At 33.2% G+C, this 23,738-nt stretch overlaps 1 protein-coding gene across 2 annotated transcripts in view; it reads left to right on the forward strand.

The window, feature by feature from the left end:
* Nucleotides 1-23,738, forward strand: part of LOC124353193 (cell growth regulator with RING finger domain protein 1-like) — a 122,915-nt gene that overhangs the window by 96,638 nt on the left and 2,539 nt on the right. For both annotated transcript variants that reach the window (XM_046803071.1, XM_046803070.1), the window contains exons 3-5: nt 5,061-5,232; nt 15,315-15,456; nt 17,746-17,853. In XM_046803071.1, coding sequence (XP_046659027.1) covers nt 5,061-5,232; nt 15,315-15,456; nt 17,746-17,853 — 422 coding nt within the window. The remainder of the gene's footprint in view (nt 1-5,060; nt 5,233-15,314; nt 15,457-17,745; nt 17,854-23,738) is intronic.

A 23,738-nucleotide genomic window follows, 5' to 3' on the forward strand; every position in this document is an offset into this window, starting at 1 on the left:
TTGCAAAAGTGAAATTCGGAGAATCCTGTAAACAAGCTTTCAAACAATCGCAACTGTTGACTCTACTGAGTCTCTACAATTTGCAAACAATTCTGTTCTGTAAGTCAAGATGTGCCCTTATAAGGGACCGAGACATACATGAGTATGAGACAAGAGGCAGAGACAGCTACCGAATTGAAAGACACAGAACGGTAGCTTATGAGCATTTGCCTTCACAGGTATTCATTTAATTAAAAGATTGCCAAATTCCATCAAAGCGTTAAAAATTCTTCTCAAACTCTTTATAGCGTCAAAGGCGTTTTATGATGTCGGCGGATTTATGGCACACAACTGGGAGACCGATCATTTACAAGACTGACCCCGACGGTGGAAGTTGATAGAATTTGGCGTACGAATAAGACTGAATGAATGCATATACTGTATGTAAGAATGGATATTGTGGGATAGATGACGAAATTATATTAATTTCAATTCCTAGACGTTTGATGTATATGTCAACATGTTTTCGTAATATAGGGCTTTAACTTTGATAAAATGCCGTCTTGGTTCGAAATGTGAGTATGGTTATGAAGAACTGATAAAACAGTACAAAATACAGGATATTGATAGTGACTTGTGATAACACCTGTATGACAGTCCAATAAATTATTTATTGCGTAAAACATAAAACAATGTTATAGCAATCGTCAAGTTGTTTAGTAAAATTTTCAATTCATTCTAACACAGAAGTCCCTTGCAAACGTACGATTTTTGCGTTCACTCTCTCTCACTCATTCGAATTTGTCTACCACTTCCCCGCTCAGTCAACCAATCGAGAGGTCTCCCAATTGTGTGCAATAAACTCGTCTATACTGTAGAACGCGTGTGTATTAAATGTTGTTTTTGGTCGGGTTTTGAATGCCTTCAGCATGGGGACACTTTTGATCGAGTTCGGCAAGTTGTTGACAATTCGAACTCCTGTCTGAGAACGCAAAATCTCGTGAGGTACCCTCCTGTATCTCCCAGTTCGGTAGTCGTCCCTGCCTCTAGTCGTAAAGAGTGTAAATCACTACCTGTTATGTGTTCGCATTTGGATTTGAAAAATACACGTTTCCAAGATGTAGAGGCAAGGTAATGTCAAGAGTTTCAGATTTTTGAAATCTGGCCTGCACGACTCTCTCCATTGCAGTTTTGCAATTGCTCGAACTGCTCTTTTTTAAGGATGAAAATTCTGGAAAAATTTGCGCTTGTGCGACCTCCCCACAGTGCCAATCCGTAAGAAAGGTGTGGGTAGACCAGTCCATAATATGCCGTCATCAGTACCTGCGTTGGGCAGTATTCGGACAGCTTCCTCAAGACATAAACGCCTGAGGATAACTTTGAACAAACATGGTCCTCATGACAATCCCAAGTCAAACCGCGACCTAGGTGTATTCCAAGGAATTTCGTTGAGTAGACTTCAGAGATTTCAGTTTAGTCTAACATGACTGTTGGATTACAATCTGACAGTAGTCAGATAATAGTAATAATAGGAACCATCGACTGCGCAGTGGCATATGCAGGGTAGGATATTTACGTGGTAGGTTGAAAGTGAGTAAATGTAGTGAGATTGTTAGCCACAGGAAGGTAACGTTGCGAGACAAGCGCAGGTGAGTGTCCGGGGTCAGTGAGCTGCGCACGAGGCTGGAGAAAGTTGTTAGAATGCTGGAGAACAGAGGAGCTGGAGTGGAGACCTGGACAGACTCCTCAGCACTCCTTGTAGTCGATTTTGTCTGTCGTGCACTCTCAATTTCTCGTCAACGCAGAGCGATATGGTGTACGGAACTAATTTTTTGTGGATAATATTAACAGAACACAATTGAGATCTGATAATAGCCCCAGAAAATACAAAGGAGAAAGAACTTTTCTGAACCTCCAAGGAATTTACTCTATAAAAATGTAAATAAATCTCGTGAACTACACAAATTGAGTTAAAAAATAAAAAATATGAACACTTTTCTTCAAATCCAATACTTGAATTACAACATTGCAGTAAAATTACATGTGGAAGAAATTATGGATGTAGAGACACCGTGTTCTCAGTTTTTGTTAAACTTGATATTACTCTATGCGTGGCCTAGTGTAATTTTACACCTACATAGATTCGTTTCCTTTTACTGTTGTTAGACGTCAGCATTGTGTAACAGAAACAGTCACACAAGCTGTAAGTTTATATGTGGAAGAAGTTATGTCTGTACAGGCATCGTATTGTCAGTTTTTGTTCAATGTGATATTACTCTATGCGTGGCCTAGTGTAATGTTACACCTACATAGATTCGTTTCCTTTTACTGTTGTTAGACGTCAGCATTGTGTAACAGAAACAGTCACACAAGATGTAAGTTTATATGTGGAAGAAGTTATGTCTGTACAGACATCGTATTGTCAGTTTTTGTTCAATGTGATATTACTCTATGCGTGGCCTAGTGTAATGTTACACCTACATAGATTCGTTTCCTTTTACTGTTGTTAGACGTCAGCATTGTGTAACAGAAACAGTCACACAAGATGTAAGATTATATGTGGAAGAAGTTATGTCTGTACAGACATCGTATTGTCAGTTTTTGTTCAATGTGATATTACTCTATGCGTGGCCTAGTGTAATTTTACACCTACATAGATTCGTTTCCTTTTACTGTTGTTAGACGTCAGCATTGTGTAACAGAAACAGTCACACAAGCTGTAAGTTTATATGTGGAAGAAGTTATGTCTGTACAGACATCGTATTGTCAGTTTTTGTTCAATGTGATATTACTCTATGCGTGGCCTAGTGTAATGTTACACCTACATAGATTCGGTTCCTTTTACTGTAGTTAGACGTCAGCATTGTGTAACAAAAACAGTCACACAAGCTGTAAGTTTATATGTGGAAGAAGTTATATCTGTACAGACATCGTATTGTCAGTTTTTGTTCAATGTGATATTACTCTATGCGTGGCCTAGTGTAATGTTACACCTACATAGATTCGGTTCCTTTTACTGTTGTTAGACGTCAGCATTGTGTAACAGAAACAGTCACACAAGCTGTAAGTTTATATGTGGAAGAAGTTATATCTGTACAGACATCGTATTGTCAGTTTTTGTTCAATGTGATATTACTCTATGCGTGGCCTAGTGTAATATTACACCTACATAGATTCGTTTCCTTTTACTGTTGTTAGACGTCAGCATTGTGTGACTGTTTCTGTTCTGTAAGTTTATATGTGGAAGAAGTTATATCTGTACAGACATCGTATTGTCAGTTTTTGTTCAATGTGATATTACTCTATGCGTGGCCTAGTGTAATATTACACCTACATAGATTCGGTTCCTTTTACTGTTGTTACTGTTTACTGTTTTTCGTCAGCATTGTGTAACAGAAACAGTCACACAAGATGTAAGAACAACACCTTGAAACTGTCTTATACCTTGGAGTCAGTTGTATACTAAATAGTAACGAGTTTTAAAATTTATTTTGTTGATTGTTCTATGGATCGTATTTTTTCGATTATTATGTTATAACGGTAAACAAGTAACTATAACTAGATGAGGTTCTCTGATCACGTAATGCTCTCGCTTCGCAAGACTGCCCACATGCCCACCAACGGTCGCTCTCCCTATTGTTTGCTAGAGGCAGACCTCTCAGTTGGTCTCACCTATTGCTCATGGTTCTCTACTCTTCTGTGAAGAACATACTGCTGCCATCTTAACTGTCGTGTTCAAGGGTAGACCGACAAAATTTCGTAATTTTGAAAAAAAAAATAATAATAAATATTTTAGGCAGGATATATTGTATTTACTACTAGCTGTTTCCCGCGGCTTCGCACGCTTTGCCCGTGCATGAGCACTTCTGGTTCAAGTGAATTATATTTCCAATGCCGATGTAGAGTTTGCTTTGTTGCCACGATCAAGAAAATCTGTCAAAAGTGTACGTTTATAGACATTGTGCACGTACATGTACTTTATTATAAAATGATCAACACTCAAGCTTTAAGTTCAACCAGAAATTTAGTTTAAAGACAAATATACATCATAACTTAACGCCTTCAAATAGTGCTTGGCTATGCAATATATGTAACTGTCTTGTAATTGCAGTTTATAATATGCAGGCGCTTTGAAAACTTTTATTTTTTTCAGCACCACCTTGTGGCTAGTTACATTAATGGGCTTAGGTATATAAACCTTCTCTGTAAAAAAATACATGTATCTACAAATTTGCATCATGATCGGTCAAATAGTTTGATTCTATAATGGACATGCAGACAAACATTCATTTATATATATATATATATATATATATATAATTTTTTTACATGTGAAAAAATATATTATAAACATTATATATATTCAAAATAGTCAGATTTTAGGACATTAAATTGTAACACACAAAAATATATAGTGTTATATAGTTCAGAAAATAACGGTAATTGAGAGCTGCTGTTTATTTAATTTTTGTATTGTTGGCTATTTGCTGAAAACCTCATTGTGGGCCATGTCTTGTCACAGTAAATCTGCTCTAAACCAATGATTTATTTATTATTCAATAAAAATAATTTTTGTGTCATTAGATTTGTGATAATATCCTCTAAACACTTGTAGTTCTTGTAGTCCATTCTTGGAGTTCTTGAGAAAAAAATGCTGGTTTTTAAGATATTCAAACTTTAAAAGTTTTAATGACCACAATTTTGAAAATACTAAAGATAATTTCATGAGATATTTTCAATAACTGGCCTCGTTATCATAAACATTTGAGCCAAATTGGGTTGTAATTTAATTTTTTGGTTTTTGAGGTATTAATTTTTTTATAAAAACACATACAGACAGACAGATGGAAAACTATGCATCGGAGGCCCGTGTTCATATGGTGAAATGTGTTTGTCTTGACCTGAACAATAATGTGGTATACCTTTGTCCAGAGAGTTATGGGACACCCTGTATACAGTGGTTAAGTAGCAAGCAGATGGTTACAACTGTACAAATTACAGTCCAGATTTTTGTAGTGCTGTAACTTATTAGAAGATTATTGTATTGACACGTTGTCTGTAATGTGACCAATCTGTTACAGATGTCCAGTACACAGTAAGCAGCCAAGTGCCGTACACCCTGCAGGCATTTTGGGGCGTCAGTATACGGGAGCTGCATCTGTTCCTGTGGCGTCCCTGGAGCGTCATAGACTCTGCTGCCCGACAGAACCGTCTCCTGCACGGACACTACCAGCGGATTGGCCCTTGCATTCGGTATCCACATACAGTCAGTTCATACAATCTGTCGTAGTCTGTGCCCGCTGTCTTTATATCAACTTTTATTTCGTAAATAAAGTCGCTGGGGAACATTTTTCAAAACGATTTTGAGATCGGTGTTTAGTTCTATAGGTTTGAGTAGATTCTGTTCCACAAATTGATTCATAATTCAAGAACCTGATTGCTCTAGATCAAATGTGAGATTTTGTTAGTGATTTCTGTATAGTATAAATTTATGTAGAACAATCATGAAAGTATGTGGAACTAAATAATTGGAGTTTGTGGATGAAACTTATAGGTCTGTAGAATATATAATTTAATTCGCTTTATCTTGTTTTATGAGGATTTTTAGTACAGCCTCTCTTTGGTAGAATTGCAATCTTCAGGATCTGTTTATGGAAATGTAAGCATAAACTACAAAGCAAGAAATTCTTAAACATTGTTAGTTATTGTAACTGACACACTTCTCATCTCGATGAATAAAGATGTTTGTATTGCTGATAATACAGGAAGATAAATTAACAGGTGAATCCAAAGGGTTCAATAAAGGTTACATGTAATTTTATACAGAGACCACCCACTTTATTTCGGTAGAGTTTTCTTGTTTTTGTTGAATGGCTTAGGAACGCAGTGCTTCGGTTCCAAACTTAGAAGCCAGTGATTTCCAAATACATGTTGAGCCTGTACTTTCCAAATATAAGCATTGAATTTTACAATAAAAATAAATATCATAAAAGTACCATACATTTTTCACAATATTTAATTAAAAACCTTTCAGTAGATGTCGGTATGGTTACTTAAAAATAAACAAAGTAGACAAGAAGACTAATAAATATTTGGTAGCATTGATAATATTTGCACATTATGAATAGATTTTTAAGGGCTACTAGTCAATATTCATTAAGAACAGAAATAGCATCTGTACATTATAATAAGTAACAGTTAAAACATTCATAGAAACTTCTATTGACAAATGTATTTGCTATGGTGTTAAATTCATCAAGTGTTGATTTAGGTATTGAACTCTTTAAAGATGAAAACGGTTTTACCAACAGTCATTTTATTTTAATTTTTAAAACCTCTTCAGGTAGCATGCTGTTAAGCCTGGCACCTGCACAAGATGTCTTGTTTGACATTCTTGGATGTCACTGTTTCTCAAAAGATTTCCTTAAAAGACTTCTTGTATTAAATCAGTGATGTAAATAGACACCAGTGAGAATAACCAAGCTCTTTAAGCCTCTCTGCCTTGATGGCAAGAAGTAGCCAGTAAAAAGATTTTTTTTTTTTGGGGGGGGGGGAGGGTTTTAGACAACTGATATTTTCCCAAAGTGGACAGAAAGTAAGGCCTCATTTTGTTCCTTAAAAAGTTCTTGACCCCTATCTATGTTGAGAACGTTCTTTCAGCAGTACATGTCAGTATTACTGAATTTATTTCAATAATAAAAAAGTAATTGAAACAATTGAAAACTTTGGGGGGGTCCGGACCCCTTCGCCCTGCTCACTGGCTACGTCCTTACTTGAGAGCTTAAGTAAGCCATGATTCCCACTGCACGCTTTTGAATTTGCAAAATTAGCAATCGTTGGAGATTGGTGGTGGAATACTCCACCTCCCACACCAAATGGACTATTCCATAGAGAACATGAGTCTCAAATTGCAGAAAGTAAACTATCCTGCCAGTACCTAGGGTGGTAATTAGCTTAAACTTTCTTTGAAAAAAATTACAGTATTGCGTTTTGAACACAAAACATCTAAACATTGATTACATGAGAGACAGTTATCAATTGTAACACAAAAATGTTTCATAAAGTATACTCATTCCAGATCTAATGGCAAAATATACGTCATCTTTATTTCTTTCCCACATGATTAATTTCGCTTTGGACGCATTGAAAACCAAATTGTTGTTCAGGCAATATTGCTGAGCTCTAGTTATTGATGTGTTTGTGTTTCTAATCCTTGAACTGATTTATTGTTTATTATAAGTACAGCCTCATCAGCATATAATACTGGATAGTAACTCTCCTCCATGTTCTCTTGGAGGTCTCCAATAAATTAATACTGGCCCCAACACATATCGTTGAGGAACACCTCGTTTTAATCACCTCGGCTTAGATCTTCCAACTTTAATACCTCTTTCAAAAACTTACTTGATCTCTACTGGTTTTTGCCCCTTGCATGTATCTTTCAAACCACTTAAGTGCTGTGACCTTGATGCTCAAAGAGCTAAAACTTCACAACATTAATCAAGGCAATCAAAGGCTTTGATCAGATCAAGGAAAACATTACAAACAGTTGTTCCTTCCTCAAGATTGTTTATGAGGTGTTTGACCAAAAGGGTACTAATATTGATTTTTCATATATGAAACCGTGTTGTTTTCCTGTGAGATTGTGATTTATTTCCAGATTATTTGTGAGATAAGGCATTCTAACTTTTTTCTACCATTTTTGACACTAGGAATCAAAGACATAGACCTGAATTTCTGTATTTTCTTATGGTTACCTTGTTCTTGCAGTGTGTAAACTGTACAGGTTTTTAGTTCTTCAGGAAAAATATCTTAAGGTAGTAATAATACTAACAATTGGTTTACTACGTTCATGTCTGAAGAACTTTAATATGTAAAAATTTGTTCTGTCCACTCCAATTGATATTTTGGGTTCCATTAAGAAATTAGTTTCAATATCTCTTCTGATTTTACTAATTGGAACTCATTGAGTGCTGTGTCATAACAATCTCTTGCTCCTCAATCACTGAAGTTCTATGAGAATTCAGAGTATCTTCCCCTGTAAATGTTGAGTTTAGCTCAAGTTCTCTTTCCTCTTTGTTTCCTCACAGTTTTTGGTATCTGGCACTGTCACAAACTTGAACATGACTTCAGATTCCAGGAGTCAAGTCTGTGACAGGATCAAATTTCAGACGCTGCACTAAGAATAATGTGGACTGGAGCTAAACTCACATTCATATTGAATCAACTCTTCCCACCCACCTTCCGCTATTGTCACAAAGAAATATTCTGTAGTAACTTTGATTTCCTCTCATTCTTAATAGTCTTCCAGACAGCCTTACTTTTTCGTTACCTGTCATACATATACTTTGTTCATGCTTTGTCTTCTTCTTTTTATGCTGAGAATATATTTAACATCAGCTTTTACGAAGCCCGTTCACAATTTATCTACAAGTGCTGAGTAGCTTTTGATTTTTCTGTTATTGCTTCATTTTTTAAGAGGAATGTGATGTATAGTGCTGTTGTAAGTGTATTGATAAAAATTGAGTATATCTCTTCAACTGTACGTGCTAAGTGAAATCTTTCTTGGGAATTCACGACAAGCAAGGTTAATAGGTTCTAGATAAGCTCAAGGTTAAAATGTCTTTTAGTCATGTAAGTAGGATTTTTCACTTTAAATTTTATTTTAACCTTGCAGAGTTGTCCTAGAAGCTTTGTGATATACATTTTTTTAGGGTAAATTTGAACTAAAATATTAACAACTGTTACATTTTGAGTTAGATTCCATGTTTAAAAAAAACAAACACATATTTAATGTAGAATGTTTGAAAGTTTGACTAAAATCTTAATTGATATACTAATCTTAAATGGTCTTTTACCAAACGTTTATACATCAGGTAAATAAGATCAAATCATCGCAAGTCAATCATTTTCTTCTATCGTGTTCTTAAAAGAATAAATATATGATACATCACTTAGATAAGGCCTCAATATTTATTTTGATAATGTTTTAGCAGTACTTGCTGTAAATTTTCAGAATGTTACAAAGATCCGAGAAGTGGATATAAGTTTCCTTTGAAGAACAATAACTAATCATCGTTATCAAGTGTTAGGCCTGTGCAAGATAAGTGGGTGGGTAATGTGATGCTGCCTTATGTCGTCGTTTACAAAACATGGAATCAGTTTATGATATTCAGACTTCCAAAGCTCAGTTCCATTAAGGTTACCACCATCGTAAACCGCACAATGTACTTGCATAGTTTAATCCAAGACGAAATATGACCCTGACTGCCAAGGTCAAGGTTCACAATCACCAAAGGTGTTCAAGTTGAATTATTCAAATGATATCCGTCCACATCGACACCACACCTTGCCTCGTGGTACAATGATAGTTTACATTGTCACATCGCTAATTGAGTGTCACTTGTGATTAGGTGTGATTGATGGTTCTGTGATCAATTACATTATGGTATCACATTGTGTGACATTGTCCTGATTTAACAATATTAATACGTACGAGTATACTATAAGTATTGTACGCGTTAGGTCTTTTTTAAATAATTTATTTTAATACTTGTGTAATAAAAAGGTATTGAATGAAAGCCATTAAGTAATTTTTTTTACATAAGTAAAGAACAAATTCAGAAGTTGTATATTCGTACACATTGTAAAGGTATCTGTTTGGTAAATACAGGGTGGCCCATAAGTCAGTTGTCAGAAATGAAAATACAAAGTTACCAGAAAAGTACAAATACTTTATTTGTACAAAGTATTGTATTATTAATGTAATTATTATTATTTATTTTTAATTATTAATTTAAAGAGTATCTAACCTACAATAGGTGCTCAAAGTGGCTTCCACGTTGTTCTATACAAACATTGTCTTAAAAAATTGCAAGTGACAACTGACTTATGGGCCACCCTGTATCTCAAACAGTAATTAACGGATTAAAAAATTGTTTAAAGCTTTTTCTATTCTTTTAGGGATTTTATTAAAAAATCTATTACACCGTGTATTTATAATTTGCTATAATGGGTAAAAAATATGTAAGCCCTGTTCTAATTTTTTTCAGTAGCAAAGCTTTAGGGGATGTCCATTTGACTAATTAAAGTTTGTTTAAATTTTTTCTTAAAACTCTTTGTACTAAAATTTATTTTCTTTATATAAAAATTGGGGGAGACTAATTCTAAATATTTAAATGCCATCCCTATCTGTTGATCCAACAAAATGTAACAGCATTCTTTCAAATTCTTTTTATCATTCCTGTACCAAATGGTGATTGTTTAACGTTTGGAATTTCTTTTTTATTTCAAATAATAAATAGCACACTTCGAAATACTGTAGCAGTTCTTTGAATTACTACTGGTAATTATGTCTTAACGGCTAATAAATCTCATACTTCTCAAAATGATTACTTTTTATTACTTGAATACAAAATATGCTTGTAATATTTTTAATTGGAACAATATAAACCATTTTTGTAAATGGCTTTTAATTTTTAATACACGAGTTGTGGTTTTCTTAATTTGGGATAGGGATTACTAAGACAATTTTTGAAGTATGCTTCCTATTCTTCCTTTATTTTAGGGAGAGAGGCAAATTCAAAAAGTACTTTCAAGCATTAATATTTTCAAGCCATAAAATGGAGTTATCCCTAGTTTTTTTTCTAACATCAAAAGTTAGTACAAATAAACACACACACACACACACACACATATAATTATTTATTTATTTTTATTTACAAATTGCTAAAAATATTTCATTTCATTTAGCCAACATTTTGTATGATCGAAATAAAAACTATGTAAACAGCTCTAACTTTAGATTTTTTTTTAACCAAACTTAAACGTTGGTCCCCAGTATTTTATTGGGAGTATCGATGATGCTCTAGTATTATTCCCATTGAAAATAAATTTGGTATCATTTACACAATGTGTCCAAATTTACATTTCACAAAATTGTTGATAGTATAAAAGCTTTAAGTCTTAATGTATATCCTTGGGGTACAACTTGGCTAATATTTCTGCATGTGATAATTCTTGAAAAAATTCTTAAAAGTAATTAGAAAAGAATACGTAAATATTTTTGTAAGATTTGATACATTTGTTTGGCTTAGCACATAAAGCATTACAATTTTTTGGGAGCTTTACATAGTCTGATTGGAGCATATCTTATTATTTTCTTGTTTTCTTTCCAACAAACAAAGATGTAATTATCAGTTTTAGTCTCTGGTATTATGTAAGCAGAAAACTTAGAAAACTGTGGGAACAGAACTGATAAAAAGTAGTAAGTAGCAAATTATTAGCTAAGTATATCTTTATTTCGATTTGCATTATGCTCTCTCAGTCCTCTAGATTACTGGTTTTGTGCTTGTTTAGTATTTCTAGGAGCTGTTAATCATTTCTATTTCTGATCTAAAGGCGCTCCAGTGCTATAAAATGTATTTAATTATCCCACTACGTGCAATTCCCTTATTTTAAGTTCTAGGTTCATTTCACAATAAAACAGATCAAATTTTAGACCACAGAACATTATTTTTTCAGCCATTTGTTACAGAAAATGTCTTTAATGGTCAGGTATCAATCAAAATCTATAAACAATTGTCAACAATGAACAAAACGAAAGGAAACGGAAGTTATCCTAAATAAATGTCTGCAACTAACAGCTGACCGCCAAACAGCAGTCAAAGCTGCTTCAGCCGTGGGTGCTGTGTGTACAGCCCAGGGATTATTGGAGTGAGAATGAATGAGTGTAAAGTGGCCTTGCCGATACCAGAAGGTCAGTGTACAGCACGAGACTCCTGGCTCTGTTTGCCAAACAACCAGTGGGCAAACAGACAATTAGAGTCTCGGACAGCTCACCTAGAGCACAAGGCAACATCAACATCACCCACCCACTAACTCCAGTTGAGGCTGCTTCAGCCGTGGGTGCTGCGTCAGAGTCTGGCATAGCTACAACACATGGAAAGTCATAGAGATGCTTTCATTAATGTAAAAATTATGACAGTTGTTTCCCTGAACATTTTAGAAGTCAAAGGAAACTGAAAACTATTATCTTTTTTTTGTACTAAAGTATTGATTTTGAGATGAAAATCATTCAGAAGTCACTGGTACAAATAGAAGTAAGACGTATCCAGAAGAGTTTTCGCATTCTCTCCTCGTTAAGTTGGAAGTTGATAATCTCCTTTCTGAAGCTTTGTATTTTGTTGTAACTAAATTTCTAATATTTTTAAGGTTTAGTCTAAAATATTGGAAGGACTACTTAAAAAAACGTTATAGAAATTTTGCTAATTAATATGTCTACCATGAAGTTATTTTAGCTGCAACATTTTAGCTTATTCTAATAATATCTTTTGCAATCAATGGCAATTAAGTTTTGAGTTATATCATGAAAAACAAAAGACATTAGCTAATGGCTTCGCCAGAATCATCACATCATTCAGATGGTTCTTAATTGCCTCTAAATCTGAGTAATTCTACTCTTGATTTCCTGTCTTGATACATCTGTTTAGTTTTTAATTTTCCATTAAAATTCCCTTAAGTTTACACTGCCAGTAGAGAAACTGGTTTCCTAGGTCACTTCGGACATTACATTAAACGATGTAATGTTCTTATGCTTTTATCGTCCAGTACGGTATCATTAGTTACATTGCTCATGACAAGGAATTTTTACTTTGTTAACCCTTGGCCGTTACATTCAATATAATATTGATGATATAATACATTTATATCAAGCAGTTGTTAATTTTGATTAATTCTATTGTAAATATGTTAAAATGCTTGTAAAGAGTGTCATCCACAAAAGCCAGTATGTAAACCTGTAATATTTGTGCACTATCTCTTTTGAAATTAAATCATGTAATTCAAACTGATACAAATGTAATTTATATTTTCTCTATTGTGATCAATTTCTGCAGCTCTTTGAAAAATTAAAATAACAATACATCTGTTACATGTAAGCTTTGTTGACATTAAATATGTATAATATTTTCATTATTCAATTTGCTTTTCAGTGGAAATAGAAAAACACAATTGAGCTTAAGTAAGTAATGTCAAGTTATGTAATAAAAATTAATTATTTTACACTTATTAGCCTATGTACGTTGATTAAAACTAGTAGACCTTCCTAACAATGAAAAAGTTATTTTTATAGTCTATTAATTGTTAACAACTTTACTGATTGTTAAATTATTATTAATTGAACAATCTCAATTAAAACTTTAACTAAACTGAGAGGTTTAGGGGAAAACATATTACTGTAATTAATTGTTACAAAATGGGCTCTTGTTTTTAGAGAGCTATTTTTACTCTACTTACGGTATTTAACTAACGATTGATCTCAGAACCAAGTATGTAAAGCGTAGTATTGCCCGTGTATTTTCTCTGAAACTTCAAATTAACAATTGAAATGCTGTTAACTGAGATGGTTAGGACCTTTGTACATTGTGTCTGTGTTAGTCAAAGCACAGGTTCAATTCCACTGTTCTGATTCATTTATTCAGTTCAGTATGATCGTTGCTTAAACCACTGTCTAATACAAATAAGTATTAACAGTAAGTATTAACATAAGTATAAACACTGTCTAATTGAAATAAGTAGATCTTCATAGAAAGCTATCTTTAGCACCTTCAATGTCATCTCTATTGCTTAGCTTTAAGAAGGAATGGATTGGCAAAGTGTTTTATCACTGGTCAGGACAAATATTCAGAAAGTGAACACTCTAATAAAATAGATCTACCTAATACACGACACTGAGTTGTTTAGATTCCTAACACTAATGCAGTGTGTCATAGTGGGTATATTGGTTCTTGTTTAAATTCCACTACTCTGTTTCTTTCCAATTCAAATTGTTAGATTTAATCAGATTAACCATTAATGATGAACCATAGCTTGACAAGATGAACCACAAATACTCTTAATTAACATGATTATCCGTAAGCTGATTGGTCTGTCGAGTGATGACTTAGATGAGCTTGGAATCACATTGAACGGAACTTAATGTTGACCAGGATCATAGCACATTCATATTCTTCTCTTTCTGACTAGAAACGACGGAAAGTACTGAAATACTGACGAGGAAGTAGTGGTAGTATACTGATTAGTTATTATTAATTTCTTGATAAAAACCCATCTTAACTTTCCTTTATTCATGATTGCCATGATCTCAACAGTTATGAGTTGGCAGTAGTGAAGCATCCTTGAGTTTTACCTTATAAGAGAAGTGTTCATAAACTTGTACACTCTTATTTTTGGTTGTAGAATTATGTGAGATATCTCATTTTTTTATATCTTATTAAAATGCATCCAAACATTTTTTTTTTATTTCTTTACATTTTATACTTTTTAAATAATTAAGTAAAGTAGTAAAGATGTCCTATTTTACCAGGCGAAGTTAGGGCTAAGAAAAACCCTCTTACACTTAATGGCTTAAAGGTGACTTCTGAACCATCACCAACGGCCGGGCAGGCGGGCTGCTTGCAAGCACAGGATCGCTCAGTAGTCACCCATCCAAGCAGCAGCGTTCGACAGTGCTTGATCCGGTTATCTTACGATAATCGTTGTACCCACTACACTATGGCATTGGCAATAAATACTCAATTCTATATACTCAAAAAATAAAAAAGTTTGAGATTTCTCCTGAATTAACAATAAAAATATCATAAAACTGTATTTTTTGCTTAAAATCTTGTCAGTACGAGGTATTATATGATTAAATAAGCGTGTAAACGTTTTAGAGTCTTAACATTGTTCTTATGGGGTTAATCTCAAGATGTTCCCTAGTACAGCTGGCTATTAACTCAAACATATAAAAGAATACAGTCCAATCCCTTTATCTCCCATCATAACTACACAACACGTAATAGTTATTCTCTACCTGTTCCTATACACAGAACAACCCATTTTAAAACATCTTTCTCTTACAATAGTCAGCATTTTTTTAACAAATTACCTTTAGCATGGAGAGAGATTCCTACATTAAAGGCTTTCAAAAAAACTATTAAAGAATACATGCTTCAAACTGAAATTTATACTTTTGACGATTTTCGTCCGAATTCACCAGAAAATAATTAAGATGTGAAATATCATACCACCTAGTATTAGCTATATGTTACTTGTGTTGTAGTTAGTATTTTTTTAAATTGTTATTTAGTATTTAGTGTTATTATTTCTTGACGAGCCTTATAACATTGTAATGTTCTATTGGGCTAATAAATCATTTCAATCATTTCAATCATATTAAGTATTGAATTCACAGTATAGTACTTAAATAAACTACTGTTAAATCTAATTTGTACAAGCCAATCCTCGAACAACCACAAATTGTGACATATTGTGATGAAGGTTTTGTGATTCAGGGATGGAGCCCACAGTGAATGGCAACAGACGATGACTCTGCCCACCCCCTCACTGGATCTCGGAACCCCCCCTCGGCTCTGCTATCCTCTCGTCATCTTCCTTATCCGAGACAATCCTGGAACTCTCCACCCTGATGAGACTGTAAGTATCGCATGCTTTGAAGGTGCTGTGTCAGTTATTCCAATACTCTAAGCAATTTCACTTCTTTTCCAAAAGCTGTAGAATCTGAGACTCTGTTTTACTGTCTTTTTCAATCAACGAGTGACAAAATTACACACACACACACACACACACACACATATATATATATATATATATATATATATAGGAAAAGTGTCTCAATATACCAAATAAAGAATTGAAAGTGTAAAATTAATAGAAACAAAGTTATATAAACCTTGTAATTAACATTTGATGCAAATGAAACAGTTCGATTGAAATTTAATTTGTAAATGTTTTGAACATAATGATTAGTAATAGTAATATTTAATAGTACTTTTAGTTACACTTTGTGGAGAATGTTAAAATTGTTAATATAGATTAGTTAAATAATATTTGTATAACAATATGATATCTTAACGTGAGGTCTTTGTATAAGAACTTGACAAGGATAGTATTTTTGGTAGGGAGTGGTTGTATGAGGGGGTACCCAAAAGAAACCGGAATTATTTTTTTTTAACTATATATTTTTTATAAAAAAAAAATCTTACTCCCTTCAAAATACTCTCCATTACAACTAATAAATTTGCCTCACCGGTGTTTCCGCTGTTCATTTTTTTTTTGCTCATCTTTAGAAATGGCTGACAGCTCCTCTCTTGTTTTTTTTTTCTTGACCTCTTTGATGTTGTCAGATCGATGTCCTTTCACACTCCCTTTCATGCGTGGAAATAAGAAAAAGTTGCACAGTGCCAGATCAGGTGAGTAAAGTAGGTGGGGCAGCGGAACCATGCCAATTTTAGCCAAAACTGTCCAATAGAGATGGCCGTGTGTTGTTGTGGTGGAAGAACCAGTCTCCTGTCTGCCACAAATCAGGTCTTTTTTGACAAACACTGTTGCGCAGTCTTTTTAAAACTTCAAAATAAAAGGTTTAAGTGACGGTCTGATGTGGGAGAACAACCTCTGAATGTTTTCCCTTGGTATCAAAAAAGCAAATCAGCATTATTTTGATGTTAGATTTGACAAAAATTTTTTGTATGGGGTGACGATGACGTCTTCCATTGATTTGACTGATGCTTTGTTTCTGGGTCATAACAATAGCACCATGACTGATCACCAGTAATGAGATTTGACTGATAATGTGGATCAGTTTCAAGCTGTTGTTTCAAAACACAACATGTTTCAACTCGATGTTCCATTTGATTGCCAGTTAGAATCCGAGGAACAGTATTTTAGTCGATTCGTGCAGTTGATGGACGTCCAGAACAAGCTTTGTCATCAATCGACATGTCACCATTTTTAAATCCAAGCAAACCACTTGTACAACCATCAGGGATCACTTCTGGCTGGTTTATACCTACCAGTTGAACCCACCACTGGGCACAGCAAAAACCGATGTGCCACTTCAATCTGGGCAACCTTATGGATGTCCAGGAGCGGCACATCACTAACCGCAAGTGTTGAGATTCTGGGGTTCATGGGCAATTCGATAGGTCTAGTCTACTGTGGAAGATGACTGTTAGAGTTGGTGGGGTTTGTTCCCTTACCTCAGAGGTTCTTGTTAACCTCAACAAGAGTGTGCCACCCCCTGCCTACTTTGACTGGAGATGCTGGTTCAGAGCTGGCCTCCCCTTCTTCCAGGATGACTTTGAGATGTAGGGCCCTAATTCTTCCTCATGGATCTCGATAGGAGGCGGCCCCTACTCCCTAACCTTACCCATCCTGAATATCCTATCACTCCGGAAGCAGAGCAAAGGTTCTTACAGGACTAAGTGCAATTTATAAGCTTCTTGTCCTAAGAGAACAAAAAAATAAATAAATAAAAAAACCTCTCGTACACTTGTGTTTTTCCCATAGGGTCATCTTGGTTAGTTGTTTTTAACATTAAAACAGTTTCAGTAGCATTTTTACAAAGTAGAAAATAAAATGCAGGCTGTCACTTGAACTTGCCATTATAAAAAACGAAACATGAACAAAACAGCTCTAGCAAAAACAATCACTGCAGAAGAACAGAACAAGCTAGATTGACAATACAGGCAGCACTGAACTGGCTATGAGTTGCGCTATACACGTCTAGCGGCAGAAATGCGTACTACAATAAGCTCCATCCACGGGAATGCTATTCTGGTTTTGTTTTGGGTACCCCCTCGTATAGTATTTGTAACACATGCATTACAATTTTACATACGTTTATATTGAATAAGTAAGGTTGAAAAGAAATGTTTCCCGTAATAGATAAAATATAGTTTGTAACCATAGACTGATGGTGTGCAGGTTGCTCTGATCAATGTAGTGCACATCAAGGACTCAGTGTGCACCCTTCCAACCTCAATTCTTGCCCAGTATCTAAAGCAAGCCAATGGTCAACTCTCCTGTCTCAAGGTAATGCATCTCCTTCAGTCAGCGATATGTACATGTTTTAATCCGATGGTCTTTAACGCTTTCTTAACCTTTTCAGGGCCTAGGAGCAAATATGAGATGTTGCAAAATTTTTCACATCTCATATCCCCTTGTGACTATTCAAAAGTGCCAGGCTAAAATTGGAGATTTTGCTGTCTCTTCGATTAAAATTTATGTTTTCATAAAAATTAGAGAATAACCTAAAAGTTGCACCAAATTACTCGTACAGATATATATTATCAACAAAAAAATATAGATGTAGTTTTAAGTAATTTAAAATCAAAAATGTTTTAATAGATTACATAAAAAAAATTATTGTTTAATTTTTTTGCATATAACTAAAAAAGGAAAAATAATTTACTGTGGGAAGCTATTTTATTATATTATACATTTAGAAAGGAACGACCATACAAAAATTTTGTGTTATTTCTCTCATAAATAAAATTTTTATGACACATTTTGTATAAATACGCATAATTGTACTTTGCAACATTTTATAAGTGTTAAAGCAACTGACTCTTACATTGCAAGAAACTTAAAATAAATATTCACATTATGGATGGTACCGGTAAACAGATGATTGTAGGATCCATAAACAGTTTCAACTACAGTTAAAAAACACTATTTACCAAGAAATATTTACACAATTTTTATTTGAACTTTATTTACACTTTTTCTATTTACAAATGTGCTATTTACAATTTCACTCCCGTGAGATCGCAAATTGTCAGTCATTGTAACTACTACACACAATAGCTAAGCAGGTAACTACTAACACTACTAATATTTACAGCCACTAAATAAAATAATGAAGAAGAATCCAGCATACAATAATACGATTACACTAAAGCATAAAGAATTAACAACGAAAGATCGAGACAATTACGAAATAAAAATGCATAGACCTCCAAAATAAAAATGATATTCATATTAATTATTTACAAATACATATACCAGGGAATAAAAAAACATAAAACTTTAATCATTTGACGTTGTATTTATTTAAAAAAACGACGAATACCAAGGAGACTATATATGCCACCTGGCGCTTTTCGCATATGTCACCGACGGCAATATTTTGCCGCCTGGCACTTTTCAGACATGATCTATGGCGGCGATATATATTGCCTCCTGGCCCGGAAAGGGTTAAAGTAGAGAAAATCAATCAATTACTAAAGAATAAGTACAGTACAGGATGTGGTATTACACTGTACAAACATAGACTGCAGTTTTATGAGAAAAACACTAATTACATGAGAAAAAATTGTTAACTAAAATTCCATTCACAATAACTGCAGAGTAAAGTAATACAATATTTACAAAAAAATTGAAGTCATACTTAATTTCTTTATCTCTATATTCATTTGGTGAGTTTTATAATTCTGGGTTTTTTATACAACAGCAATATAATATCAATTTGTGTTTTTGTGTTTAAGCATTTATTTGGATTGTTTTGTTTATTTATTTAAATTATTGTTGCTTACTTATTGTTGATTACTGAAATATATTGTTATTGTTGTAGTTCCATACTTTTAAAATGTTTCTTTTTAATTATTTATAAATATTTATAAATTTTTAGGAATCTACATTGATAATAAGTTGGCAGGCTCATATAGATTATATATCCTCAAAATTATCAAGAGTTATATATCTTTTAAAACAATTAACAAGTTGTGTACCAAGTCACTATCTGAAAACAGCTTATTATGCTTATTTTCAATCAGTTTTTCGATATGGTTTAATTTTATTTGGCAACTGTTCTAGGATCGATGAAATTTTAATTCTTCAAAAAAAAAAGCAATTAGAGTAATAACAAAATCAGATACAAAAGCTCACTGTAGACCTTTGTTCACTAAATTAGAAGTGCAAACAATCATAAACTTATATATATTTGATTTGATTACTTTCATTTTGAAGAATCATGACTTGTTAAAATTTACAAATGAAATTCATGACCACAATACTCGTAACAAGAATAAGGCAGTAATTGAGTATCACAGACTAAGCAAATCTTTATCTAGTCATATTGTATTGTCTATTAAAGTGTACAATAAGGTTATTCACCTTATAAATGAAAATTCAGTGAAGATATTTAAACACAAATTTTATAAGTGGTTACTCAACAATCCCTTTTATTCTTTAAATGAATTTTTTTTACTGTCCGTGATCAATTTTTAAACTAAGAATTTATTTTTATACTGTGCAACTGTACTTAATTATTTATTAACGTTTTATAATAAGTGTTTGTCTAATTTTATTAATAAATAAATTTATGTTTTGTTTATGTATGTATAACTTATATTGTTTCTATTGTTATTTTGATCTCTAGTTTTCATAGAGATTAAGTTGTTAAGATTTTATTAAGTAATACATTTTTAACTGTTTTTTATTTATTGACTTATTTGTTGTAACTTTAAATATCCTTATATTATTTATTTAAGTAGGTTAGTGACGTGGCAATACTGCTCAATATAAATAACTTTGTCAATGCTTTTGTAAGCCTGAACGACAATAAAACATATTCATATTCATATTCATATAATATTGTTAACTATTTCTGTATTTAAAAAAAAATTAATCTGTGTTATGGCTAAAGCTGCAATTATTGGGGCATTTGTGATTAGATTGACTATAGGATTAGAGTATTTTAACACACTATAACCTCTTAGTTTATAAGTATAGTAGTTAAGTAATTTGTTGATGCTATTTGATGTATACAAAATGTGTATTCAATGAATAAAGAGATTTTCAATTCAATTCAATTCAAGAGTAACTGCGCAAGGCATATATCTAAAGGAGTGTTGTTGACATATACAATGATTGTCCGGAAAGTAACAGATGGTTGGGACTAGCTAAACAGGGGGCGGACCTTGAGCCACCATCTTCGGGTAAAGATTCCTACGCTCGTACAGATCTAGCTGGTAGCAGGCAATTTGTATCTCTCCTACTTTTTAATGGTGCCACTTAATAAGAGTGTTCAGTAATACTTTTTTGTCGGCAAAGAACTGCAAACCACTTGAATTCCATCACCAACTTTGTGAAGTTTATGGAAATAGATTAATGAGTGAGTCAGCGGTTAGTTTAGCTTGGTTTCTGAAGACTTGTGGATGAAAAGCTATGAAAATATTTGTGAAAATCTCTTTTCTATGGTCATTAAACTTTCAGAACATTTGCCACAAATTTCACAACGTTTTTAGTTCATCACATTTTTGTGAAGAAACCGGCTACAACAAATTTGTATTCACATTGATTGTTTGAACAGCTGGTAATGTCAATGTCAGAGATATACGACAAATCAAAGCAGATACAACTGTTCAAATGAGTCACAGATCAATTGAATAGTCAAATTCTAGTTAGTACAAAAAATTTGTATGTAATTGTGTTACATGCATCGAGTGTTTTGGCCAAAATGGCTGATGTCTGTATAGAAGATATGTTGATGTGCAAAGAGTTCTGAGGTATATGTGAGCTATGGGTTATAAAAACAAAAGAATTCAAGGTTACGAACTTTCGGTTTAGAGACAATTTTGGACTTAGGTACAAAGTATTATTGCTTCCTTGGATATCTGTGTCAAGGCTAGTTAATACCCAGAAACAACCAACATCATGATTTGTAGATTTCTTTTTTCTTTTTGTTCCAATTTATCTATAAATCCAAATCATTCATTACAATTAGTACTTGAAAAAATGACAAATGTGGCAATGAAATGTCCACTATCAAGGAGAGTTGTCCAGATACAGTCATGTGCATCAAGGCTAGTATTTATAATGATTCAGATCAAATCATTTAATGCCAAACAACTTTTCAGTACAGATATCCATCACATTTTCATTTCACTTCATTTTTTTTAATTTCATTTCATTTTATATTACATCTAGTTGCAATTTTTATATAAAACTATTCTCTACATACTAAGTCTCAATAAAATTTACTTCAGTTTTAATATTAAAATCGTATGTTCTATAATATGCATTATAACAATACCATATTACAGTAACATTATTTATAGAAAAAACAAACAATAACTAAAAATGAAAAAGTTTCCTATAGAGTATAAATAAATTTCCCTTACTTTATTTTTCATGTATCTTTTAAATTTTTGAAAATAGATTTTAATATACTCTTTACTGTCTACTCTATGTGCAATAAATCAGATTTTTATCATCACACAAATATTTTTTTAAATGTAATTATGCTACTATTAATTTCCCTAAATTTTGGATTCAATTCCAAAACAAAATTAATTTTTACTCACATTACACCTGAAATTGAATTAGAACTCAAAGTTTCATTGAATTATACTCAAGTAGGAGAAATGAAAGTAAACAGAATTATAAAATTTTCTGTAAGATAAGGGCAAAATATTGCCAAAACAAATTAAAAATGTATGTATGTAAAAGATTTATATTTATATCACAATAATTAATTTTAAAATATTCCTCTTAAAAGTATAGTTTAAAATTTTGGTTTTGTGTAAAGTGTTTACAGCATCTAATGGTTTTACGTAAATAGTGACTCTTTTTAATTTTTTTAGTAAGTTAAAAAAAAAACTAATAATCGTTGTCTCCACTCAGCTCTTCATTCATGCTATATCAAACTAAAACATCATTAATATACATGATTAAAATGTATCTAATCAACATGTATGTGATGTTCTATGTAGTTTCTATAACTTTGTAAACCCATGCATTACAATTGTTCTGATAGTATAATCTTATCTGTATTTGAACAAAATATTTTATGAACATCTTAAAAATAGAATGTTGGGATCATAACACAGTCAAAGTCAAAGTCGTCTTTTATTGCCGTTGATAATAATACAATTATGTGGCAAAAGTCATACCGAATAAATCTATAATTTTTACATTCGTTCACAATACCACATTTAGACATACAATCGTTACATTCATCCATACCACTCACTCGCCAATTCTCTCCACCGCCAACGCCAGTGTCAGTCTTCTAGATTGGAGGTCTCCCAACTATAATTCAAAAACTTGTCGCCGCTATAGAATGCTTTAGATGCTAAAAAGCGCTTCAGACAAATTTTTAACGACTTGGACGTTTGTACGTTTTTCATGGAATTGGGCAAACTGATGAAACGGACACCTGCCTGCGAGGGCAGGTGTTCATAAACCACTGTTCTGTGTCGCCCAGTACGTTAGTTGTCTCTGCTTCTCGTTTCATATTCATGCACGTCACGGCCCCTAGTCAGGGCACATTTTGACTTACAGAATAAAACTGCCTCCAAGATATAGAGACATGGCAGAGTCAACAGCTGCAATTTTTTGAAAGCTGGTCTGCACGACTCTCTGAAGTTCATGTTGGCGATTGTTCTGATCGCTTTCTTTTGAAGCCTGAAAACTCTCAAAATTTGATTGTTTGAACAATGGGGATGGTATGAACAGTGATGGTATACTAAATAATATTACGAACCCGCTTAAAATAACTAATACCATTTAATATTGTACTTGCACTTTACTTCATACAGTTAACAGTTGAAAAGTTTTTGACGATTAAGAGCTTATAAAACTCCTTAGGTGGTATAAAACCCAAGGCAGATTGATGTGACATTTTCACTGTTTCCCGGAATGATCCAATTGCCATTCAAGGAAATAAAATAATGTTTTTGTTATCAATCAATTATTAAAATAATCCTGATAAGGGGAACCGGCTTCGATTAATTAAGCTCTACAAACCAATAGATTGTTTTCCATTTTAATAGGCTGATCCTGTGTACAAATTCTACCTAAAATGGACACAGTATTGAACAGTTGTATGCAAGAACGTAGCCAGGAAAAATTTTTGGGGGGAAAAGACAACCTGATTTTTTACCAAATAACTGAACGTATTGAATTAAACATCG

This window comes from Homalodisca vitripennis, chromosome 1, assembly GCF_021130785.1.
Source record: "Homalodisca vitripennis isolate AUS2020 chromosome 1, UT_GWSS_2.1, whole genome shotgun sequence".
NCBI lineage: Eukaryota > Metazoa > Arthropoda > Insecta > Hemiptera > Cicadellidae > Homalodisca > Homalodisca vitripennis.